Source organism: Aulonocara stuartgranti (assembly GCF_965226115.1).
Source record: "Aulonocara stuartgranti genome assembly, chromosome: 7".
Lineage (NCBI taxonomy): Eukaryota > Metazoa > Chordata > Actinopteri > Cichliformes > Cichlidae > Aulonocara > Aulonocara stuartgranti.
In genome coordinates this window covers 13,853,593-13,873,638 of record NC_138945.1, presented here as the reverse complement: position 1 = coordinate 13,873,638, position 20,046 = coordinate 13,853,593, and the positions used below count along the sequence as shown (strand labels likewise).

Genomic DNA, 20,046 nt, shown 5'->3' with positions numbered 1-20,046 from the left:
TGTCAACACAAAATAATCTTGTGATATTCTACTCTATTCTATTGTCAGCAAAAGCGTACTAAAAGCTGACATTTCCTGTGCCAGAAAGCTCTGCTGTTCTCCAAAAGCATATTAAAAGCACATCCATGAGTCAACACTGTTGTATTGTGCGACATGATCTTTCTTTGCTATGGACACACATTGTAGTCTGTTTTAGTTTACTTCTCACGTACAGCAGAACAAACTTAACTCACTGTTGTTTTTAGTCTTTTCATGCGAATTGTTTTCAGATTCCAGGTTAAGATGTTAAAAAGATCCATTTTTTTAATGGAAAACTGAACTTTCACTAAAAACCATAATCTGCCAGAAGTACCAAATGTATATTCGTTTACAGTTAAAAATAGTTTATTTATTTTAGTGTAGAAAAACCTGTTCCAGGTGATCTGAGAATTTAAAAATGAAACTACATAATTGTGATTTTCTTTTTCTTTTTTAAAAAGAGACTTGAATACGAAGTAAAAACCAGTGAGCTTGGAGTGTATATTCCACAAAGAACAGGGCAGTTATCCACTAACAGCTGCAAGGCTTAAAAAAGTGAAGGAAATAATCATTTTAATATATATTATCAAAGTCTGTAAATCTTTATTTCTTTTAACACATTTTAGCTCTTTTATTTATAAAGTATAAAGAAATAAAGCATGAGAAAATTGAGAATGAGCCCAGCATTTCAATTAAATCCAATAACTTCTTTAATTTAACTGAATTATTGTCTTAGAGAAAACCAATATTGAATTTAATAGAAGCAATTATACTAAATAAGCCCTTTTTGTGCCACCACACCAGCACTTGAAAGCTTTTCCTAGAAGCTGTTTCATTTTCTTTAGAACTACATGCATATTGACATGTTTCAGGATGTCCTCTTGCACAGTTTAAAAGCAAAACGTTTCTGCTTTCTGTTTCACCAACACAGTGATCAACCCTCTGATACAGAGCTGACTCACACACTTCGACTTTGCTTTGTGGGTTTAATCAGCACTATCAAACTTGTTAACGTCAGGCTGGGAAACAATCTGGTACATAGGGTTACCACCCAGTCATATATGAAGCTCTTCTCTGCACTCATCTGTATTCACGTCGACTCTGTACAGACTGAACTGATCCATGTCTTTCTTGTTTCTTCCAGCTGGTCCTTACAGTGGTCTGGGGGAAATACTCTACAGAGAGAGTGTCCCCATGCACACTTTTGCCAAGTTTCTGTTCACCTCCCTGCTACCTCACGATGCTGAACTGGCATATAGAATTGCACTGAGGGCTATGAGGTGAGTTACATGCTGTCTATATTTAAATGTAGTTTAAATATAGACATGAGAAAACATAAAAACAAAACCAACAACATTCTGAAAACAGGATGTTTCACTTTCCAGTTGCTTGTTTTTGAATGGATAGACAAGGTGACAGTTCAAGGTAATTTCCTTTATCGCCTGTCTTTTATTTTTCCCCACCTCCAAACTATATTGTCTTAGGACCTAATTCTAAATATCCTGTATGGAAAAATACTCATGTGTGATTTCAATGGCAGTACAACAACCATTGAAAACATGATTTTTTTTAAAAAGGACAGAATACTAGTATCCACCACTGATATAGTACCTTTTGTACTTGTATAACATCAGTGATAAAGGTACTTATTGTAAGTTCCTGAAGCTGTTAACAGAATGTGAACAAACCACCAAAGTGACCTAAAAGAAATTTAAATTAAAAAAAAAAAAAAATCTGTGTATTGTATTGAAGCTGTATCAACTGAAGCTGAACTAGGGCGTGTTGTGTTATAAGGGCTGTCTTGTGTACAAAATGGTATTTTTGTACCACAGGCTGATGCAGTAAGTCAACGTCACCTTTATTTAACTGAGGAAGTCATAGAAATTACAATACATGATTCATATTTCTATATTAAGCCTACGTTAGTAGCCACCATGTATACTTGTGCAGCATGTGCCTGCACATAAGAAAGTGTACAGACGGTTGAAGTGTAACTTTAGAAAGGTTTGTGGTTATTACCTACAGAATTACTGCAGAAACTTGAATCATACATTATTTAAAATGACAGGCCAACAAAAGGCAAAATCTCTTGAGGAAATGAAGCTAGCAAAAACTAAACAAAAAATATTTTATCTAGAACTCATAGTAAAAAATAGACGTCTAGATTAGGCAAGACGAAATGGCTGAGAAACTAAAAAAAAAACATGCAAATAGTGGCGCTAAGCTAACATTTTCAGGCGATCATTTTCATTCAGACTTCCTTCATGTTGGAAGGAAGGAAGTTGGGGGGTTAATGATGACAGTCCATCATCCAAATCATCCTCTAGACGTTCACTACAGAGGATCAGTTTTAGTCTGCATGCCTGAAAGAGAGAAGGAAAATGTGCATTTACATAAAGACCGATTAAGGCTGGAATTTTAACACCACCTCCTAATATAACCTGCCTCTCTGCCCGCTTTAAGTCTCCACTGGTTCATGATTTAGAGATGGAAAAAGAAGAGAGGCAGACTGAGGAGTTATCTGGGACACTGTTTAATGATAAAACCTCCTTTTGCTGGAATATTCACTGAATAATTCAAGAATGCTGAGGAGGAGTTTTAGAAAAATGTGTGAATAATAAATACACACTGTTGGTTTGCTTCTAGACCACCACGGGAACCTTTATTTCGTCTTGTTTAAATTAAACTTCTCTGATTTTTATATTATGTAAATCGATCAGACTTTTTTTTTCCCCCCCAGACCTAAAAACAAAAGATGATTATAAAAGTACATCAGCTATATCCGGTAGAACATCTCTGTGGTTTGGCTGAAAAGGAAAAGTTATTTTTAAATCCATCCTTTCCTCAGTGCTCATAGCCTGAGGCAAAGATCCACCTGAGCTCAGGTGTGCGGACACGCACTGAAAAACTATCGATTGATCCTGTAAGGGAAACATTACACTCTGATAACTTGTTTACCTCCATGAAGTGTTCTTCTGAGAGGTCACATCTCTTCCTGTCTAATAAAGAACTAATATAATTTTTTTCCATCTGCTCTCAGGTTGCCGGTCCTGGAGTCCACAAACCCCTCTAGTGACTTGTCTCGGCCTCACCATATAGTGTCGGTGGTGCCCAACCGATACCCTCGCTGGTTCACTCTAAGCCACATAGAGACTCAACAGTGTGAACTGGCCTCCACGATGCTCACTGCTGCTAAAGGTACACAAACGTACATTGACTCAAGATTGGAAAAGTGCATTTTGAGGTGTTTTGTGATCAAACAGAATTATATATATACAGAAAACAGATCACATGGCAAGATAGAAATACCTGATATTCATGATAACCATCAGATTTAAAAATGAAACATCAATACTGTCAGTAATGCACATATGAAAAATATTATCTTTTATTTCACAGTGCTGCAATATAGGGGAAATTACTACTACTATTTATTGTAGAGTTCAGGTAGATGGCTCCATCAAACACACCCCTACACCACCCCAGCATCCACCTGTAGGCTTTGGGGTGATGTTTATTCATCATGCAACACACAAATACAGGTTAAACAGCAAAAGGAAAGACTTTATTGACTGTCAAAAAAATCCCAAAGTGACCCAAAACCAATAAGTAAAACAAAAGGGGCCACTTGACGCATATGGAATGAGGGAGAAGAAATGTCTGATTTTGAGAAAGTGTGCGCGCAAAGGGAGGGTATGGTAATCAGATAGGTGAAAACACTGAAACATAGAAAAGCACTGAGGGCAGGGCCAATAATCAGAACAGGGGAAAAAGAACACAAGCAAAAGTAAAACAGCAACAAAAGACCAACCAGCCTTCAAAGTAAAACAGGAAGTAACCAAAACCAAACCAAACATCTAAACACAAAGGCAGGAAACAATAAAGACTAAAGAAGATGATTGTGTAGAAGACAGAAGGAATGGGAAGAAAAAGATGAAACGTTTAAAATCTAAAAACTGATACCATGGAAACGATGGCAACCTTTTTTTCCCCACAATAAACTGTGAAGTGAAAATCTGATACCGTGACAGCCCTAATATCGCTCTGATGGTAATATCCTTTATGCTGCTTATCACCAATTTAAGTACTTCCCCACAGTATGTGGGAATTATTTTCAATGATAAAATGAATTAAATTAGAACAGCCTCAACCAGGATAAACAGGAAATTGGATTGAAGGCACAGTGAGCTGAGGAGATGCTGCATCTTCTCAGGCTGATGGTGTCAACTTAGACTTCTCAAAAAAAACTGAACAGCCTCCTGACAGAGCAATCTCGCCTTTAGTTTAGAGGTATTTAATGTTTTCTGACGTGTGCGACCACATACAAGACTAAAGTAAAATTTGCTACCTATGGCAAGCGAGAGAAACTATTTTGGAAAAAAACCTGCAGGTACCCAGGACATGTAAGAGCTAGAGTACCCTCAAAATAATGTAGTTCCTGATTACATCTGAAGGGAAAGTGTTTTTAGCCTTTTCAACACACCACATGGAAAGAAGGTGCAAAAAGTCTGTCACCTTAAATAGTTGTTAGAAGATAATTGTGTCAAACTGAGCTGCGTGCAAACAGTACACAATTCAGGTTACACTTTCTGCTGTGTTCACCCATTTACATTAATTAAGATTTTACTTTAAATATCTTTTGGAAATGTGTGATCAAAGCACATGAAAAACAGAAACATAGTGTTGAACAGGCAATAAATGTTCAAATACTGCAAGTCTTGCTTGAAGGCATTTATTCAGTAAAGAACTTTGCACACCGGAGCAGCTGCTGTGTGAAGTGGGAATGTTGAAATGTTTGTTCAGGAACGTTACCAGAAATATATAAAGTTATAATGATGTGGCACTGGATGAGCTTGGCAGAAGAAGGTAATTGAAAACTACCCAGGTATTATTAGAGGGCCTGCCTGGTGACATTCTGTATTTTCTCCATTTGCTTTGTTTGATGTGTTACCAGGTGATGCTCGCAAGCTAGAAACTGTGTTAGAGTCGATCCAGAAGAACATCCACTCCTCCTCCCACATCTTTAAACTGGCCCAGGATGCCTTCAAAATTGCCACTCTCATGGACAGCCTGCCTGACCTCACGCTGCTCAAGGTTTCCCTGGAGCTGGGCCTTCAGGTAAAGAAACACACACACACACACACACACACACACACACACACACACACACACACACACACACATAATGCTTTCCCTAGCCCCTAACCCTAACCATTAAAAATGAATGCCTAACCCTAACCCTTACCCTAAACCTAACCATAACCTAATTGTAACCCTGACACTAAAACCACATTTTGAGCCTCAAAAATGCCTTCAAATTTGTGAGGACCGGGTTGTGTGTCCTCACAAGTGACTGTTGGTTCTCACAAGTATAGTAAAATGCAGATTTCGGTCCTCACAAAGATAGCTAGACAGGAACACATACACACACACACACTGTACAGACTTTAATTTTGTGTTTCGTAAAGGTGATGAGGATGACCCTGTCTACACTGAACTGGCGTCGGAGAGAGATGGTGCGCTGGCTTGTCACCTGTGCTACTGAAGTCGGTGAGTTTTTCATACCAGAGGAAATCGTGACACACACCCTCTTTACAGTGCTAATTGTGTCAGAGGTGTCAATGGTGTCTTTTTATATAAATTGTGTTTCTGCATATTATAACCTGCATATTAATATCATCTAATGGTGAAATTTTGGGATAAAACCTCTTATATGTGCCATGCACAGGTTTAAGAGTGAGAGCATTGCAGCAGTCCCATATGGAAAAGAAATAGTAAAAACTTACAAAAGACTTGCATAAGATGTGGCCTACTTCATATAGTGAATCATATAAGGCTTATATGATTTACTCATGAAAGTGGCCACTTTCTCATTACTTTCATATATTGTTTTAGTAAGTATCCAAAACATACAAGTTTCATTTGCATAATTTTTCAAGGGATCTTATATCCGTTTTCACTCTTGTATGCTTTTCATACAAGTTTCACACAAGACAGATACAAACTTTATAAGATTTATATATATCTATGTTTGTTCCCCTGCCATCTATGAGACAGAATCAGCGCAAATCTTGGTCATGCAATAACATTTAATCGGTTACGCAACTTAAAAAGTAACAGGTTAGGTTGTATCTGAATACTTTAACATACAATAACACAGTCTACACTGTCTAATAATTAAACTAAAATTATGTTTGGAAGGAACAGCCAATTAGAAGAGAGTTGGCTTCAGGGAGGATTGGCCTTAAAGCGTGGACTTAAAACAGGAGTCCAAGACATGAAGTTGGAGAAGAGTGTCATTTATGTTATGCTGTTATCATGAGTAACCAGCAATAAACGGACTGCTTCTTTAAGCACACTGTTTATTTCAGTTCTTACACTGCTGCTGTGCTTGTGGTTAAATTTTGTATAAAGTACAATGCAGTTCAGTTTGTCTTTCTATTGCACCACAGAGTCTACTCATACATGTGTAGAAAAAGCTCGACAGGCCTGCTGTGCCCTGTTGTGGGAAGGGAATAGCAAACAGTTAGCTACAAATAGATTGTAAAGATGTTTGTGCCTGTGAATGCTTAGAGATTTAGGGACTTTTGCGAAACAGCAGGTCAGACTTCATAAGTGGGTTTTGGAAAGCTCTCTGCAAGGGAGATGGAATGACTGGAAGGTCAGTAATTATGGGAGATTGTGGGCTGTTGGCTGATTAAGTGGGCCTTATGTTTGGCCTTGAATACTGAAACCCAGTGGCTGATTTCCCTGAAGTGGACAGGAAGCTAAGTCCAGGGGGAGGGAGCTCTACAGAGGAAAACCCTCCTTCCAGATGATCTCTTGTGAATGCAGGGGAGTGACAAGGGGACCCTGTTTCTGTGAGCGGACTTTGAATGGATTCATTGAGAAAATGCCAGCCTGGTGTGGAGTGGGGGCCAAATCATATAATGTCAGAGGAATTAGCAACAAACTGTCCAATTACAATGTAATAAGCTGTTTTAATTAATGATTTTCATTTACAAGGCCAGATCAGAACTGTATTGCATGTTTTGTTAAATAAAATATGTACGGTGGTTTTGAAAGGTTCAAAATATAATAGTCATTTTAGATTGCCTTTTTATTTCTGCTTGGATTCGTTCAAGGTTTTTGCATGGAAGGATAATGATGTTTCAGTTTTCAGCATCACTAGATCTCCTGTCTTATGATTTACACTTCACACGCTTTCGGTACTAGACTTTCATCGGGAAATGTGGTAAATGTAGAGCATACTTAGTGACATTTGCGATTGAAAGCTTCACTTTAAAAACCTCTTAACTGTCAAGCTAAGATTTCTTTTTCTGTCTTTCTAGGCGTGTTTGCTCTGGACAGCATCATGCAGAACTGGTTCACCCTCTTTACCCCCACTGAAGCAACCAGTGTTGTGGCTAGCACTGTCATGTCCAACAGCACTATTGTCCGCCTGCATCTGGACTGCCATCAGCAGGAGAACCTGGCCAACTCTGCCCGCACCTTAGCCCTGCAGTGTGCCATGAAGGACCCCCAAAACTGTGCCCTCTCAGCTTTGACACTCTGTGAAAAGGACCACAATGCCTTTGAAACAGCCTATAAGATTGTACTGGATGCAGCTGCCACTGGAATGAACTACACACAGCTGTTTACAATAGCACGCTACATGGAGCACCGCGGTTATCCAGCAAGGGCCTACAAACTAGCAACGTTAGCCATGACTCACCTGAACCTAAGCTACAACCAAGACACACACCCGGCCATTAATGATGTGCTCTGGGCATGTGCTCTCAGCCACTCCCTGGGTAAAAACGAACTGGCAGCCGTCATCCCTCTAGTGGTGAAGAGTGTGAAGTGTGCCACTGTCTTGTCGGACATTTTACGCCGGTGCACTCTAACAACACCAGGTGGCATGGTGGCACTACACAGTCGCAGAAACTCTGGAAAGCTGATGTCTCTGGACAAAACTCCACTCAGGCAGCTACTGGACGCCACAATCGGGGCCTACATCAACACAACGCACTCTCGGCTGACGCACATCAGCCCACGCCACTACAGCGAGTTCATCGAGTTCCTCAGCAAAGCCAGAGAAACATTTCTCATGGCACACGACGGACACATCCAGTTCACACAGTTCATAGACAACCTAAAACAGATATACAAGGGCAAGAAGAAGCTCATGATGCTTGTTCGAGAGAGATTTGGTTAAAAGACGATCATATGACCAAATTGTATTTTTGTTGTTGTTGTTTTGTTTGTCTCCTTTTTTAAAATCCTTTCTAACTTGAAGTGAAAATCCACCTAAAACAACTTACATGTGAATCTTATTTCTGTGCTTTAGGACTGCTGGGTCTGATGGATAACACAATTTCCTCAAGGCAAATATTTAAGACTGTGACGTTAAAACGTTACCGAGCATGATCACACACAGATTCTAGTGTTGGGTAGCCAACACTAGAATCTGGCCCAAAAGGTTTTAGAGTAAAGTTTAAAATTTGGAGGGGAAAAAAAGACTGTAAACCATATCCGCAACACCCGGGGCCAAGACTAAAACAGAGTGTACACACTTTTTTGTTTGGGAGATTTGAGGCTTTTCATACCGGTTCTGTCCTTATCCAGCTTATTTCACCATAAATAGATATACAAATGCACTGAGTCTTTTGTCACATAAATAATTCTGAATGTAGATTTAGTTGCTACTGGTGGATAGCTAATGGCTATACTGTGACCATGTTCGTTCCAAGATAGTTGCTCTTATAACGCATACAATTGTGATGTCGGCCAAGACAGTACTGTAAATACAGACGTTCCCATTGGGGCTTTAATCAGACATGTAACTTGTAAATCATCTTCACCCCAGTAGCAGTAGCTACAACCATAGTCATAACTGCAGCAAGAGTAATGCCCAAAAACTTTATCTGCTAGTGATTATATTTAGCCTTCGAGAACCAGAGGAAGGAATCTACCTTTAATGGCCACTCATCACCACATTCTGGAGTCAGTGTGGCATCATCATAGTAGAGACACAGAAAAGCAACAATTTTTCTTATTTGACAGTATTCTTTTGAAAATGTTTTTAATTATTTAAATAGTTGCCAACTATTATTTTCTGTTGATCCACGGATAGATTAAGTAATTGGATCTCTAATTAAATGTATTACTTTGAACTGCAATATAATCACAAAGTTATAGGTACCGCTCCACCAATTTGTGATATTGTAGCGCCAAACCATAATTCTTATTAAATGTTTAAAAGATAAGCAGGAATTACATTTTAGAGTTCCTGTTCAGTCTGTTCAGGGAGTTCTTCCTTCCCACTGACAACAAGTGTATGATAATGGTAGAGTTATTTCTCGAACGTTGTATGGTCTTTTCCTTAACCTCCGAAGACACGAACTCTTCCACGACATGCATTTTTCATTTCTCTTTGATATTTGTGCATATTGGGGCCCGATGAATGTAAAAACAAAGAATTACCAGATTTTTTTTTTTTTTTTACCTTTTTTTTTAAAAAAGAAAAATAAGAGCCACATATGAGGATATTCGTTTAAAATTTTGATAGAACAGTAGTAGTATAATGTCCTCGTAAGTGGATGTCAGGCCCATGTAGAGCAAAATTGAATATTCTGGTCTAAATAACCCAAAATGTGATGTCCACATATGTGGACGCCAGGTCCTAGGAGGTTAAAGCACTTTCAAATGATTCTGGTTTATGATGGCATAAAAAAACAAGTATGCAGCTCAAATGAAATGTAAATCTGTTGCTTTTTGGTGTCTTAACAGTATAGACACTGAAAATCTTGGACTGTTCACCAATACCAAACATTTTTATTTATTTATTTTTTGCTGCTTTCTGATGTTTAGAAGTTACCCCGCTGACCACTGTTATCATTATGCAGCAGATTTTTTTTGTTTTTAAATGTAGCTCACAGAATTTTTTGTGTCAACACACCAACAAACTTGGCAGTTATCTTTCAAAGGCAGCAAATAATAAGACCACTTACTAACAAGCGTAAATGTATAAAGTGTAATGATTTTGCGATGTTGTATGGGGGAAGAAACACTTGCCTTCATTTCTAAGAAAACTCCACAGGGTACCTTTAATAGACCAGACTTTTTAAACATCACTTTATCTGTGGGAGTGTTGTACACACTGTTTATACATCTGGCCCCTGGTATTGATGTGTCAAAAAAACCCCAAAAACTATGTATTTAGTTTGCAAAACTGTCACTTTGTTTGAAGATTTTGTTTTCCATTACATACAAACGTGAGAGGGTTTTACGCTGTGTATTTCCTGTATTGTCCAGTGGCAAAATGTCTGCCTTGCACTGCTCCTGCTTTCCTCGGCTAATGCTCACAGCCTCAAAGAGAAGACAAATGGCTTTAAACCAAATGGACCATTTGAAGTGACGAGTACCTCTTTTAAAGGATCCAGCTTTACTCTTCCCCCCAGGCCTCCTCACCCATCTGCTCAAGAAAGGCTCTAAATCCACCGTCAAAATTCATTTCGCTGCCATTTCCAGGCTGGTTGTTTTGGCTTTGCAGTGTTGTCGCAAACGTTCAGTATGCTTATTTGACGGACACATTTGCCACGATAGCACGACGACAAACCATCGCAGTTCTTATCCTCGTGGAAACTATGTATATTCTCAGGGATTTCTCAAAAAACACAAAACAAAACAAAAAAAACAGAAACAAACAAACAAACAAACAAAAAAAGGCAGAAAAAAGAACAAAAGCATTTTATTGTCCTGTGTATATATGAAAGTATATGTCTGAATATTGAAAAAATGTATATGTTAACTAATTTATGACAGAATATTCTATGTAAGACACAATACTTGAAGCTGCAGTAATTTTGGAAACAAGCGAAAAATAAAACATATCAGAGGGACTTCTAAACGTTGGCCTGGCATTGCATTACGGGCCCTGTTTGGGCTCTGCAGACATGAAATGAACTGCAGAAAGTGGCCGGCAGGAAGTGGACGTGCAGAGTGGGTATTATCCAGAGCACAGAAGTGTACTGAGGGGTTTTACAAGTCATTGAAGGAGGCAGAGCGGCAGCAACATACAGCTGCCAACTGCTGCTGTTCTCTCATTGTGGTCAAGTCTGCCTCATTCCACCTTCTGCAGTGATTTGCTCACAAAATGAAGCTTTTTTTTTTCTTTTTTTTTTTTGAAGTCCATGCCTTTTCTCACTTCTTGACTTTGTGCAGGACAGAAAGTTGCTCTGTACAACAGGTCTTGACTGTTCCACTTCATTTTTAAAAAATTTATTTAATTGTAATGTTATTGTCTCTTCCTCTTTAACTTCATTTCTCTAGAATTCCTCACACAAGAACAGCCTTCTTTCTTGCCTTGTCTTAATGCTTTAAAATAACCAAATGGGAGTTCTAACTACCAAACTCTTTTCATACGCAAACTGACCATGATGATGGCCTTTTAGTGTCTTTGATTTGTAGCTGAACTGGCTCTGTATTCTGTGCTTGAAAAGCTCATCTCATCTTCTTCAGTGTCGTCTCTTAGAGGTCTACTAGTAGCTCTTTTGTTTAGAAATGAATGATGTGCCCTTTTATTTATTATATTAGGTAAATGATTGTGCAACCATGTCAACATGCTCATGAAGTTAAAACTAAGATTTGATACACTGATCGATTTATTTATGTAACTAAATCACTGTTTTATAAAGTTGTTAATGAATCAACACTTTGCTTTAATTAAATTAGATTTTTGAGAGGAAAATGTCTTTGTGTTTATTATTGCTTTTAAGGTACATATTGTAATTTTTTTAAAAATGTATTTAAAATAAATTGATTTTTATTTAAAATGGCTTATAATCAGCCACTATCGCTATCTTCAGAATGTAAAGAAACACTCCTGTTTATTTCCAAAAGATCTATGTATTGTGTTAAAGAGATACCAACTTAAGTTGAGCTGGGCTGTACTTTGGTGTAATACCAATTTGTAACATAAGATGCCGTAGTATGTTAGTAGTGTCATTTTGACTTTATCAGGAAAGTAGATTGGAAACCCTTTTTAGTTTGTAGCTATCCTAAGACATGGGATTGCTAAAAAATAATATTGCAACTTTTAAACTGGTGCTGCTGAAAGCTTTAGTTAAATTCTGCATAAGGTGATTGCTAAAACAGAAAACCGTAAAATACAGGAACGGCAGAACTGTCAGCTATCATTTTAATAATCCTCTCTCAATTTTTTGAACGCTAAATTATACAACACCAATTCATAACAACAGTTTCCTCGAGGCACTTTAATATAGGGCAAAAACCAACAAGAAGATCTCCAGCAGAACCAGGCCCATGGAGGGGCAGCCATCTGCTGCGACGAACCAAATCAGAAAGTTATGTGGTAATGTGGACTGATGACCGTGTGTACAGCAGCATTTTAATCATTATATTAAACGCTGTAGGTGGCAGCCACTGATCTTACTGTATAAATGTAACAGGGCTCTGTAGTGGTTCTAAAAGTTTGAACTGCTTCGAGCTTTATTTGTGACAAGCACATTAGCTTACCAAAAATGCTAGCTAGCTGGTACTGCTGGGATGCTATATATTCACAAGCAAACATAAGCCTAAAAAAAAGCTGGCGCTTCATGCAGTGATGCTAGTGTAATTCATGTTAGCGCTAACTTGTAGTTAGTACAGCTTTTTCTCCAGGGACCAAAAATTCACAGAACTGCTATATGATGAAGCTAATCCAACAATGAATCCCGAAGCTAATAGGAAAAGGAAATTGAATTGAAACGAAGGAGCTCATCATTAAATGTCAGAAAATAATCTGCATTCTTAATTTGACTTTAGTCAAAGGTCAAAGGCCTATAGATTTCTCCGTAAAAATCACAGTTTTTATTTGTGAATCTAAAATTGTTTTTTTTAAATAACATTTTTGTTGCGAGTTGCTCTTTTCTCTCTGTAAATCTCTTTACAAGTAAAGTATTAAATAATTAATTTTTCATTTAGTGAGATTCATTACTTCCTCTTTTTATTGTCCATTAAGTTGTTAATTAGTAATACATAACTACAAGACATAAAAAAAAAATGATAATGATAGAAAAAATATTTTCCTACTTTTGACTGACTTCCACAAGATTTTGTTTTACCAATTGCATTAAATGGTTTGTTTATTTGATTAGTTTAACTCAGCCAGGAGTTATCAATTCACCTGCCAAGCCAACCTGCTGACATAGTTTCTGGGGGCAATGGGCAATTTTTTGAGGCTTGTGGTGGAGCCAGTAGATACCAAGACTTCCTGTTCCATCTGCCAATACCATGTTGAATTAAAATAAATGTAATACATTTGAGCTCTCAGATGCAGACTTTGTGAAAAGCGGTACTACGCAGTCATTTAAGCATCACTGAAAAACTATTTTACAAAGTGGTGAAAGAAAACCCTTTTATTATTAATTATATATATAAGATCCCTTAATCTTATTTATGTAATAATAAAAAAGTTTTAATAATTAAGCATTTTAAAGTAAAAGCACTAATTATATAGAATAAAATTAATTACATTATTTTGTCTGAATTCATAAAAATATTATATATCACTAAATTTATACAGTAAAGACTACAAAGTAATGACCCAGCTTTTAAAAAAAAAAAAAGAAGTTATGATTCATAAAGTAAAATATTTAGATTCAAAATATAGTGGAGCTGAAGTAGGAAGTGGCATAACATAGTATAAGTACATTGAAGCCTGTACTTGAGTAACCAAAGTTAATTAGGTTCTACCATTGGGCCCAGTCATGCTCTCAGCTAAGGATAGGTGTTGGGCATTGACAGTTAAACCCCTGGCAGTTTAAAAACTGTTTTACTATGTCTGTCTGGTAAGAAAATCACACATGAGTAGAATGGAGGTCATTTTTTAGGGTAGATTCAAGATTCCTTATTTGTCACATGCATAGCCATACAATACAACACACTGTGAAATGTGTCCTGAACTGCTCATTGACTGTGCAAAACATTATGAACAAGAAGTAAATTTAAATTAAAAATGGGAAATTTTAAATTAAAACCTGAAAATGTACATGTGCAAATGGAATGTTAAAGTGCTTTATGTCATATTAGCACAGCAATGTATTGACAGAGCAGTGCAAGTAGAATAAACAAAATGACCAAAGTAATTTAACAGTAGTGAAGCAGTAGTACTCTTCCTGTTCATTCCTGGTCCTCCTCACACATCCTGTGGGGATGATGCCCCTCTATGGCCTTGTCCAGATCTCCTCTTGTAATAACTCCCTCATCGTACCTATCTCTGCCACCAATAGTGACAAGAACACTAGCAGTGGCAAAAATAGAGAAAAATAAGTCAGGGGGGAGAACAGAGAACAATGGGCTGTGGCCATCACCTGCAAAAATCTTCCTTTTTGGGCGCTTAGTTTGTTGTTGTCTCTCCAGTGCACCTATTGTCACTTTCCTTTGGATCATAACAGGTGAAATGGCTCATAGCTTCATAGCTAGACAGACTGATAAGCCTTGAGTTGACCAGATTTTTTGTTATACCCTGATGGTAAAGTGTTAGTTTGCATCATATTAAAGCTTACCAAGCCATCTCGGGTATGTCTCCCAAGAATCTTTCTTTATACAAGTGTTATTTATCTTCTGAATGTGCAAAAAAAAAAACCCTCAAAGAAACATGGAAGCACTTCCCTCCATTATTTACATCTATTTTGGCCTCTGACCCAAGGCTGTAGTAAAGCATCTTTTAACATAATCACAGTTTTTAAAGAATTTTAAAGAATTAAATAATATAGAATGAGGCTTCAGCATGATCAGAGTAAAAATACACATTTAGATAATGCGTATTATTAGATTAAAAAATCTTCATAGCTTTTTATTGAGATTGATTGAGATATTTAAAAAAAGAAAAAATAGAACTGAGAAAAGTCAGAGAAGAAAATTGACATGTGTGAGAAGATGACTTCAGGAGTTTTTATTTATCTTTGTGTGAAGAGAGACTCACAGAAGATAATGGATTACTTGGATTGCAGTTTGTTTTTAATCGTTGATCTTAAGCTCCCTGGGCAGCAACGCTCCTCCAATCTGCTCATTTCAGACTTCAGTTAATTTAATGATTATGTGGTGAATGTTTCTCAACAAACTTCAACTTATTCTGGTCCGGTGTAGTTTTGGACTGGAATTCATTCTCATTTGTTATTTAAAGAAAACGAGAATGTTTTCTGAATTACTTTGAATATATTAACTTGATCATTTTTTAATAAATCCTCATTTAGTAGTCTGATGATACCTACTCACCAACACTGCAGTAATATCAAGCCCCTCATAAACAAAGAAACAAACGTGTGTTTACTTGTTTACTCAAACGAGTAAACAACCTCCAAGTGAATGATCACCAGAAGGAACTCATTGTTTCTCTTGAAACTAGTTTAACGTCATGCAATGCTCATTTTGTTATTTTAGCCTTTCCTGATTCCACTTCCTCCGTCTTTTCAGCAGCAAGCATGGGCATGAAGCATCGGGAAGATTAAAAAAAACAAACAAAAAACCCAACCCCCATCCCCATTATAATCTTGATAGTCAGCAGGTGTTAAAGTGGGTGGAGGAACAATCAGATCTGGTGTAGCATAAATGGTAAATGGACAGATTCTTATATAGCGCTTTTCTACTCTCCTGGAGTACTCAAAGCGCTGTGTACAACATGCCACATTCACACCCATTCTCCCAAGCACTGACTGTAAACTGAGTGCTTTTCTAACAACATTCACACTCCGATGGATGCATCAGAGAGCAACTTGGGATTAGTATCTTGCCCAAGGATACTTGGCATGCAGACTGGAGGAGCCAGGGATCGAACCACCAAACTTCCAATCAGATCAGTAGGTGATCTGCTCTACCTCCTGAGCTACAGCCACCCCCAAGACTTATTTTTAAAATAATCATTTAAAAATAAGTCACATGCTGTGATCAGATGATTGCCCACTACTGCTCTTTGTGGATATCCACAGAAGATTATACATGAGCCATTGAGTTCTTTCTAACTCCTTAAAATCTTTATTTCTGAACTAGAAAGGAAGGTGGTATTAAAAAAAAGGAAGCTAAACGGCATAATCAGTATCATTGTCACTATAACTTGCTGACTGCTACACCATTAGCCAAGAATAAATTTATTACTTTGTCCTAAATCAGACAACTCCTGCATAAAAAAAGAAAGAAAGAAAAAAGACAATTGCAAACATCACAAAAAAGGAGCATGAAATGTGTAAAAAAAACAAACAAACAAACAAACAAAACAGTTATCAGATTTACTGAAACAGGGATGAGTGAATGCCTTTAGCAGTTATGCTAACAGAACGGGGCCCTGAGTATATTACTACAAACTCAGAGTACAGCACATACTTAAAATGTCACCTTTATACTTGGCTAGTTTTCAAACCAGGTGGTGATGCCATAATGTAAGACGGATGCTGTAGTAGCAGGTAGATTGTCACACGAACACTTTCCGTCTCTGTCAAAGAAGTGTAACATCAAATGGACCCCTAATGATACTTTTCATTTGCCTCAGGAGTCAGATGTCAGAGATATGAGTGGCGTCACTCCCAAGTTGAGCGTGTTCCAGTGGTAACCTCAGAAAAGCAAGGCAAAGCAAGGAAAACTGTAGTCAGGTAGAGCCATTCATGCAATACAGCACACAGCTTGTTTTTTTGCACCTAAAAACACCACCACTTATCTAAAAATGACTTGACCTCTTCTTGAATTTAGTTTGGTTGTTTGTTTTTTCTTTTGAAGCTCACAGAGAGAAAAACTCAGTACCAGGCTATTAGTACAGACTACCAGTTTTTTCAGTGAGATCCTGTTGGTGGTTTTTGTTATTATTTATGGTTCCTTGTTGTAAATTCTGAATCTCTTTGTTGTGTATTAAATGTTTTTTTTCCCTTTCCTGTTAGTTCCTCATGGGGCTTTCCCTATTTTTCCTTCCTTTATTATTTTCCCCTCCTTTATAGTGTGTGACCTGTACACCATTAAACTTCAGTTTCGTGTGTGATTACTCTGTATCTCTATTCTGTTGGCGTTTGTCCTGTGTTTGCTGGTTTCACCTGGTTTAATTTCACTGTTTGGACTTCTGTTATTAGCCTCATTGTACTTTGGGCTGTTTGAAAAATTACTTTCTTATCTTCTTTAACTGTCCTCAGTCTCCTGTGACATCATCACTTACATCTCCAAAATCTCACAGCCATCAGTCACACAGTCACAGACTGTCCATCAGTCACACATCAATGCATAGCCACATATATTTATGAGGTATCTCTGTGTATTTAGCCCTATATGCTTTTATTGCTACTTGAGGCAATTTGTTTTCGGCCACTCAGCACAAGAAAATTGTTCCTGTGTCAATCAGAACATATCCTATAACCAGCCAACAGCATATTTCTGTAACACCATCTGTGTGACTGGCACCACAGATAAACCTTATCACACGTAATCACACATATCCCGTGTGAACCAGCCTGTTATTTCACTCCTGCTGCAACACTGGTGAAGCTATTGACTCTGTATTATCCATCTGTGATGGGGACAGAAAAAAAAGTTCTCATGATATCACAGCTTGGAATTTAAAAACATTGAATCATCAGTGAGACCTTTTTTTCTTTTTTTTGTTTTGCTTTTGTAAATGGCTTTATAGATGCGGTATCTTCATTATTCATGATTATTTTCAAGTGGTATCACAAGCTAAGTTAATGCCAAATTCTATACACAACAAATAACAACTGAAAACATTTTAAGGTTTTCTTTTCAGCAGTTGGGATCAAAAGACTAAAAGCCACGGTCTGAAATCTCTATGAAATCGAGTTTTGCAAAAAATTTTTGCGGGTCAGCTGACCTATGCTGCTCTTGATTTTGTGTTTTACTACTCTTCCTGCATTTACCCATCTACATTCTGCAACATATAAGCCCATATTACAGTCATTATAGCTGCTTTCCAACCAGTCAACCAGTATAAAGGTGGAATTTAGTAAGTGTTACCAAAGAACCGCCCAAATCTGAATTCAAACTGAAATCTCCTCCCAGAAGTCCTATTGTATAGCAGCCATAATGAATATCTTACCTTAAAGCTATCTGAAATAACTTTAATTATGGCTAATGGGACATAACAACTGCATGTACACCATGCTCAGTGAAATCTGATATTTAAAAAATCCACTAAAAGTCCCCTATAAGCTCACAAAAAGGACGATATACCTCTAATACCATTGTGGCAACTGCAAAACTGTCCCGTAAATTTCAGCTTAGAATTCTTTCTGTCGCATGTCTCTCCGATAAGCAGTGAAAACTGAGACCACACTTTGCCCTGTATTGTGCAACAGTCTATTACAGCACTGTACAACAACATTGAAAACTATCCATTTTATCCTGCACTTGTCATGCAGTACTTGGAATAACATGAAATCATTGTTTTTTAAAACTATTTCACTATAATGAAATAATCAGACGACTCAGGCAACACATAAACAGATTCAACATAAATAAGGACATTACATTACACTATTTGAAGAGTTTCAGTCAGGTTTCAGAGCTCATCACAGCACAGAAACAGCTTTAGTGAAGGTTACAAATGATCTTCTTATGGCCTCTGACAGTGGACTCATCTCTGTGCTTGTCCTGCTAGACCTTAGTGCAGCGTTTGATACTGTTGACCATAATGTTCTATTAGAGCGATTAGAACATGTTGTAGGTATTACAGGTACTACACTGCAGTGGTTTGTATCATATCTATCTAATAGACTCCAATTTGTTCATGTAAATGGAGAGTCCTCTTCACATGCTAAGGTCAACTATGGAGTTCCACAGGGTTCAGTGCCAGGACCAATTCTGTTTACATTATACATGCTTCCCTTAGGCCAGGGGTGTCAAACTCAAATACACAGTGGGCCAAAATTCAAAACTGGAACAATGTTGCGGGCTAACATTAATATTTATTGAAAAAAAAATCTTCCTTCAGATATAAGAATCAATCTTTTCTTATTGACTCAAACAAGTTTTGCTGAAAAACTGAATATGGAACAAGCAAACTAAACGATATATATATATAGATATTAGCTGTATAATACCAGTAGGCCAGCTGTAATAGTAATTTGGTATGGCTTCGCGGGCCAAATGTAATTACACTGCGGGCCAAATGTGGCCCGGGGGCCAGAGTTTGACACCTATGCCTTAGGCAGTATCATCAGAAGACATAGCATACATTTTCACTTCTATGCAGATGACACCCAGCTCTTTCTATCCATGAAGCCAGATAACACACACCAATTAGTTAAACTGCAGGAATGTCTTAAAGACATAAAGACCTGGATGGCCGCTAACTTTCTGCTTCTTAATTCAGATAAAACTGAGGTTATTGTACTCGGCCCTGAAAATCTTAGAAATATGGTATCTAACCAGATTCTTACTCTGGATGGCATTACCTTGGCCTCCAGTAACGCTGTGAGGAACCTTGGAGTCATTTTTTACCAAGACATATCCTTCAACGCACATATAAAACAAATATGTAAGACTGCTTTCTTCCACTTGCGCAACATCTCTAAAGTTAGAAATATCCTGTCTCAGAGTGACGCTGAAAAACTAGTTCATGTATTTATTACTTCCAGGCTGGACTACTGTAATTCATTATTATCAGGAAGTCATAAAAACTCCCTGAAAAGCCTTCAGTTAATCCAAAATGCTGCAGCAAGAGTACTGACAGGGACTAGAAAGAGAGAGCAGATTTCTCCTGTATTGGCTTCCCTTCATTGGCTTCCTGTTAAATCCAGAATTAAATTCAAAATCCTGCTCCTCACATACAAGGTCTTAAATAATCAGGCCCCATCTTATCTTAATGACCTTGTAGTACCATATCACCCTATTAGAGCACTTCGCTCTGGCACTGCAGGCCTACTTGTTGTTCCTAGAGTATTTAAAAGTAGAATGGGAGGGAGAGCCTTCAGTTTTCAGGCCCCTCTTCTGTGGAACCAGCTTCCAGTTTGGATTCGGGAGACAGACACTATCTCTACTTTTAAGATTAGGCTT

General features: G+C 37.6%; 1 protein-coding gene across 1 annotated transcript in view; it reads left to right on the top strand.

Annotated features, from left to right (window-relative positions):
- Positions 1–11,749, top strand: part of LOC309710894 (zinc finger SWIM domain-containing protein 6-like) — a 51,468-nt gene extending 39,719 nt beyond the window's left edge. The window contains exons 10-14 of the mRNA XM_082540748.1: positions 1,163–1,298; positions 3,059–3,216; positions 4,973–5,136; positions 5,487–5,568; positions 7,350–11,749. Coding sequence (XP_082396874.1) covers positions 1,163–1,298; positions 3,059–3,216; positions 4,973–5,136; positions 5,487–5,568; positions 7,350–8,215 — 1,406 coding nt within the window. The 3' untranslated portion in view covers positions 8,216–11,749. The remainder of the gene's footprint in view (positions 1–1,162; positions 1,299–3,058; positions 3,217–4,972; positions 5,137–5,486; positions 5,569–7,349) is intronic.
- The last annotated feature ends 8,297 nt before the right edge of the window (positions 11,750–20,046 follow it).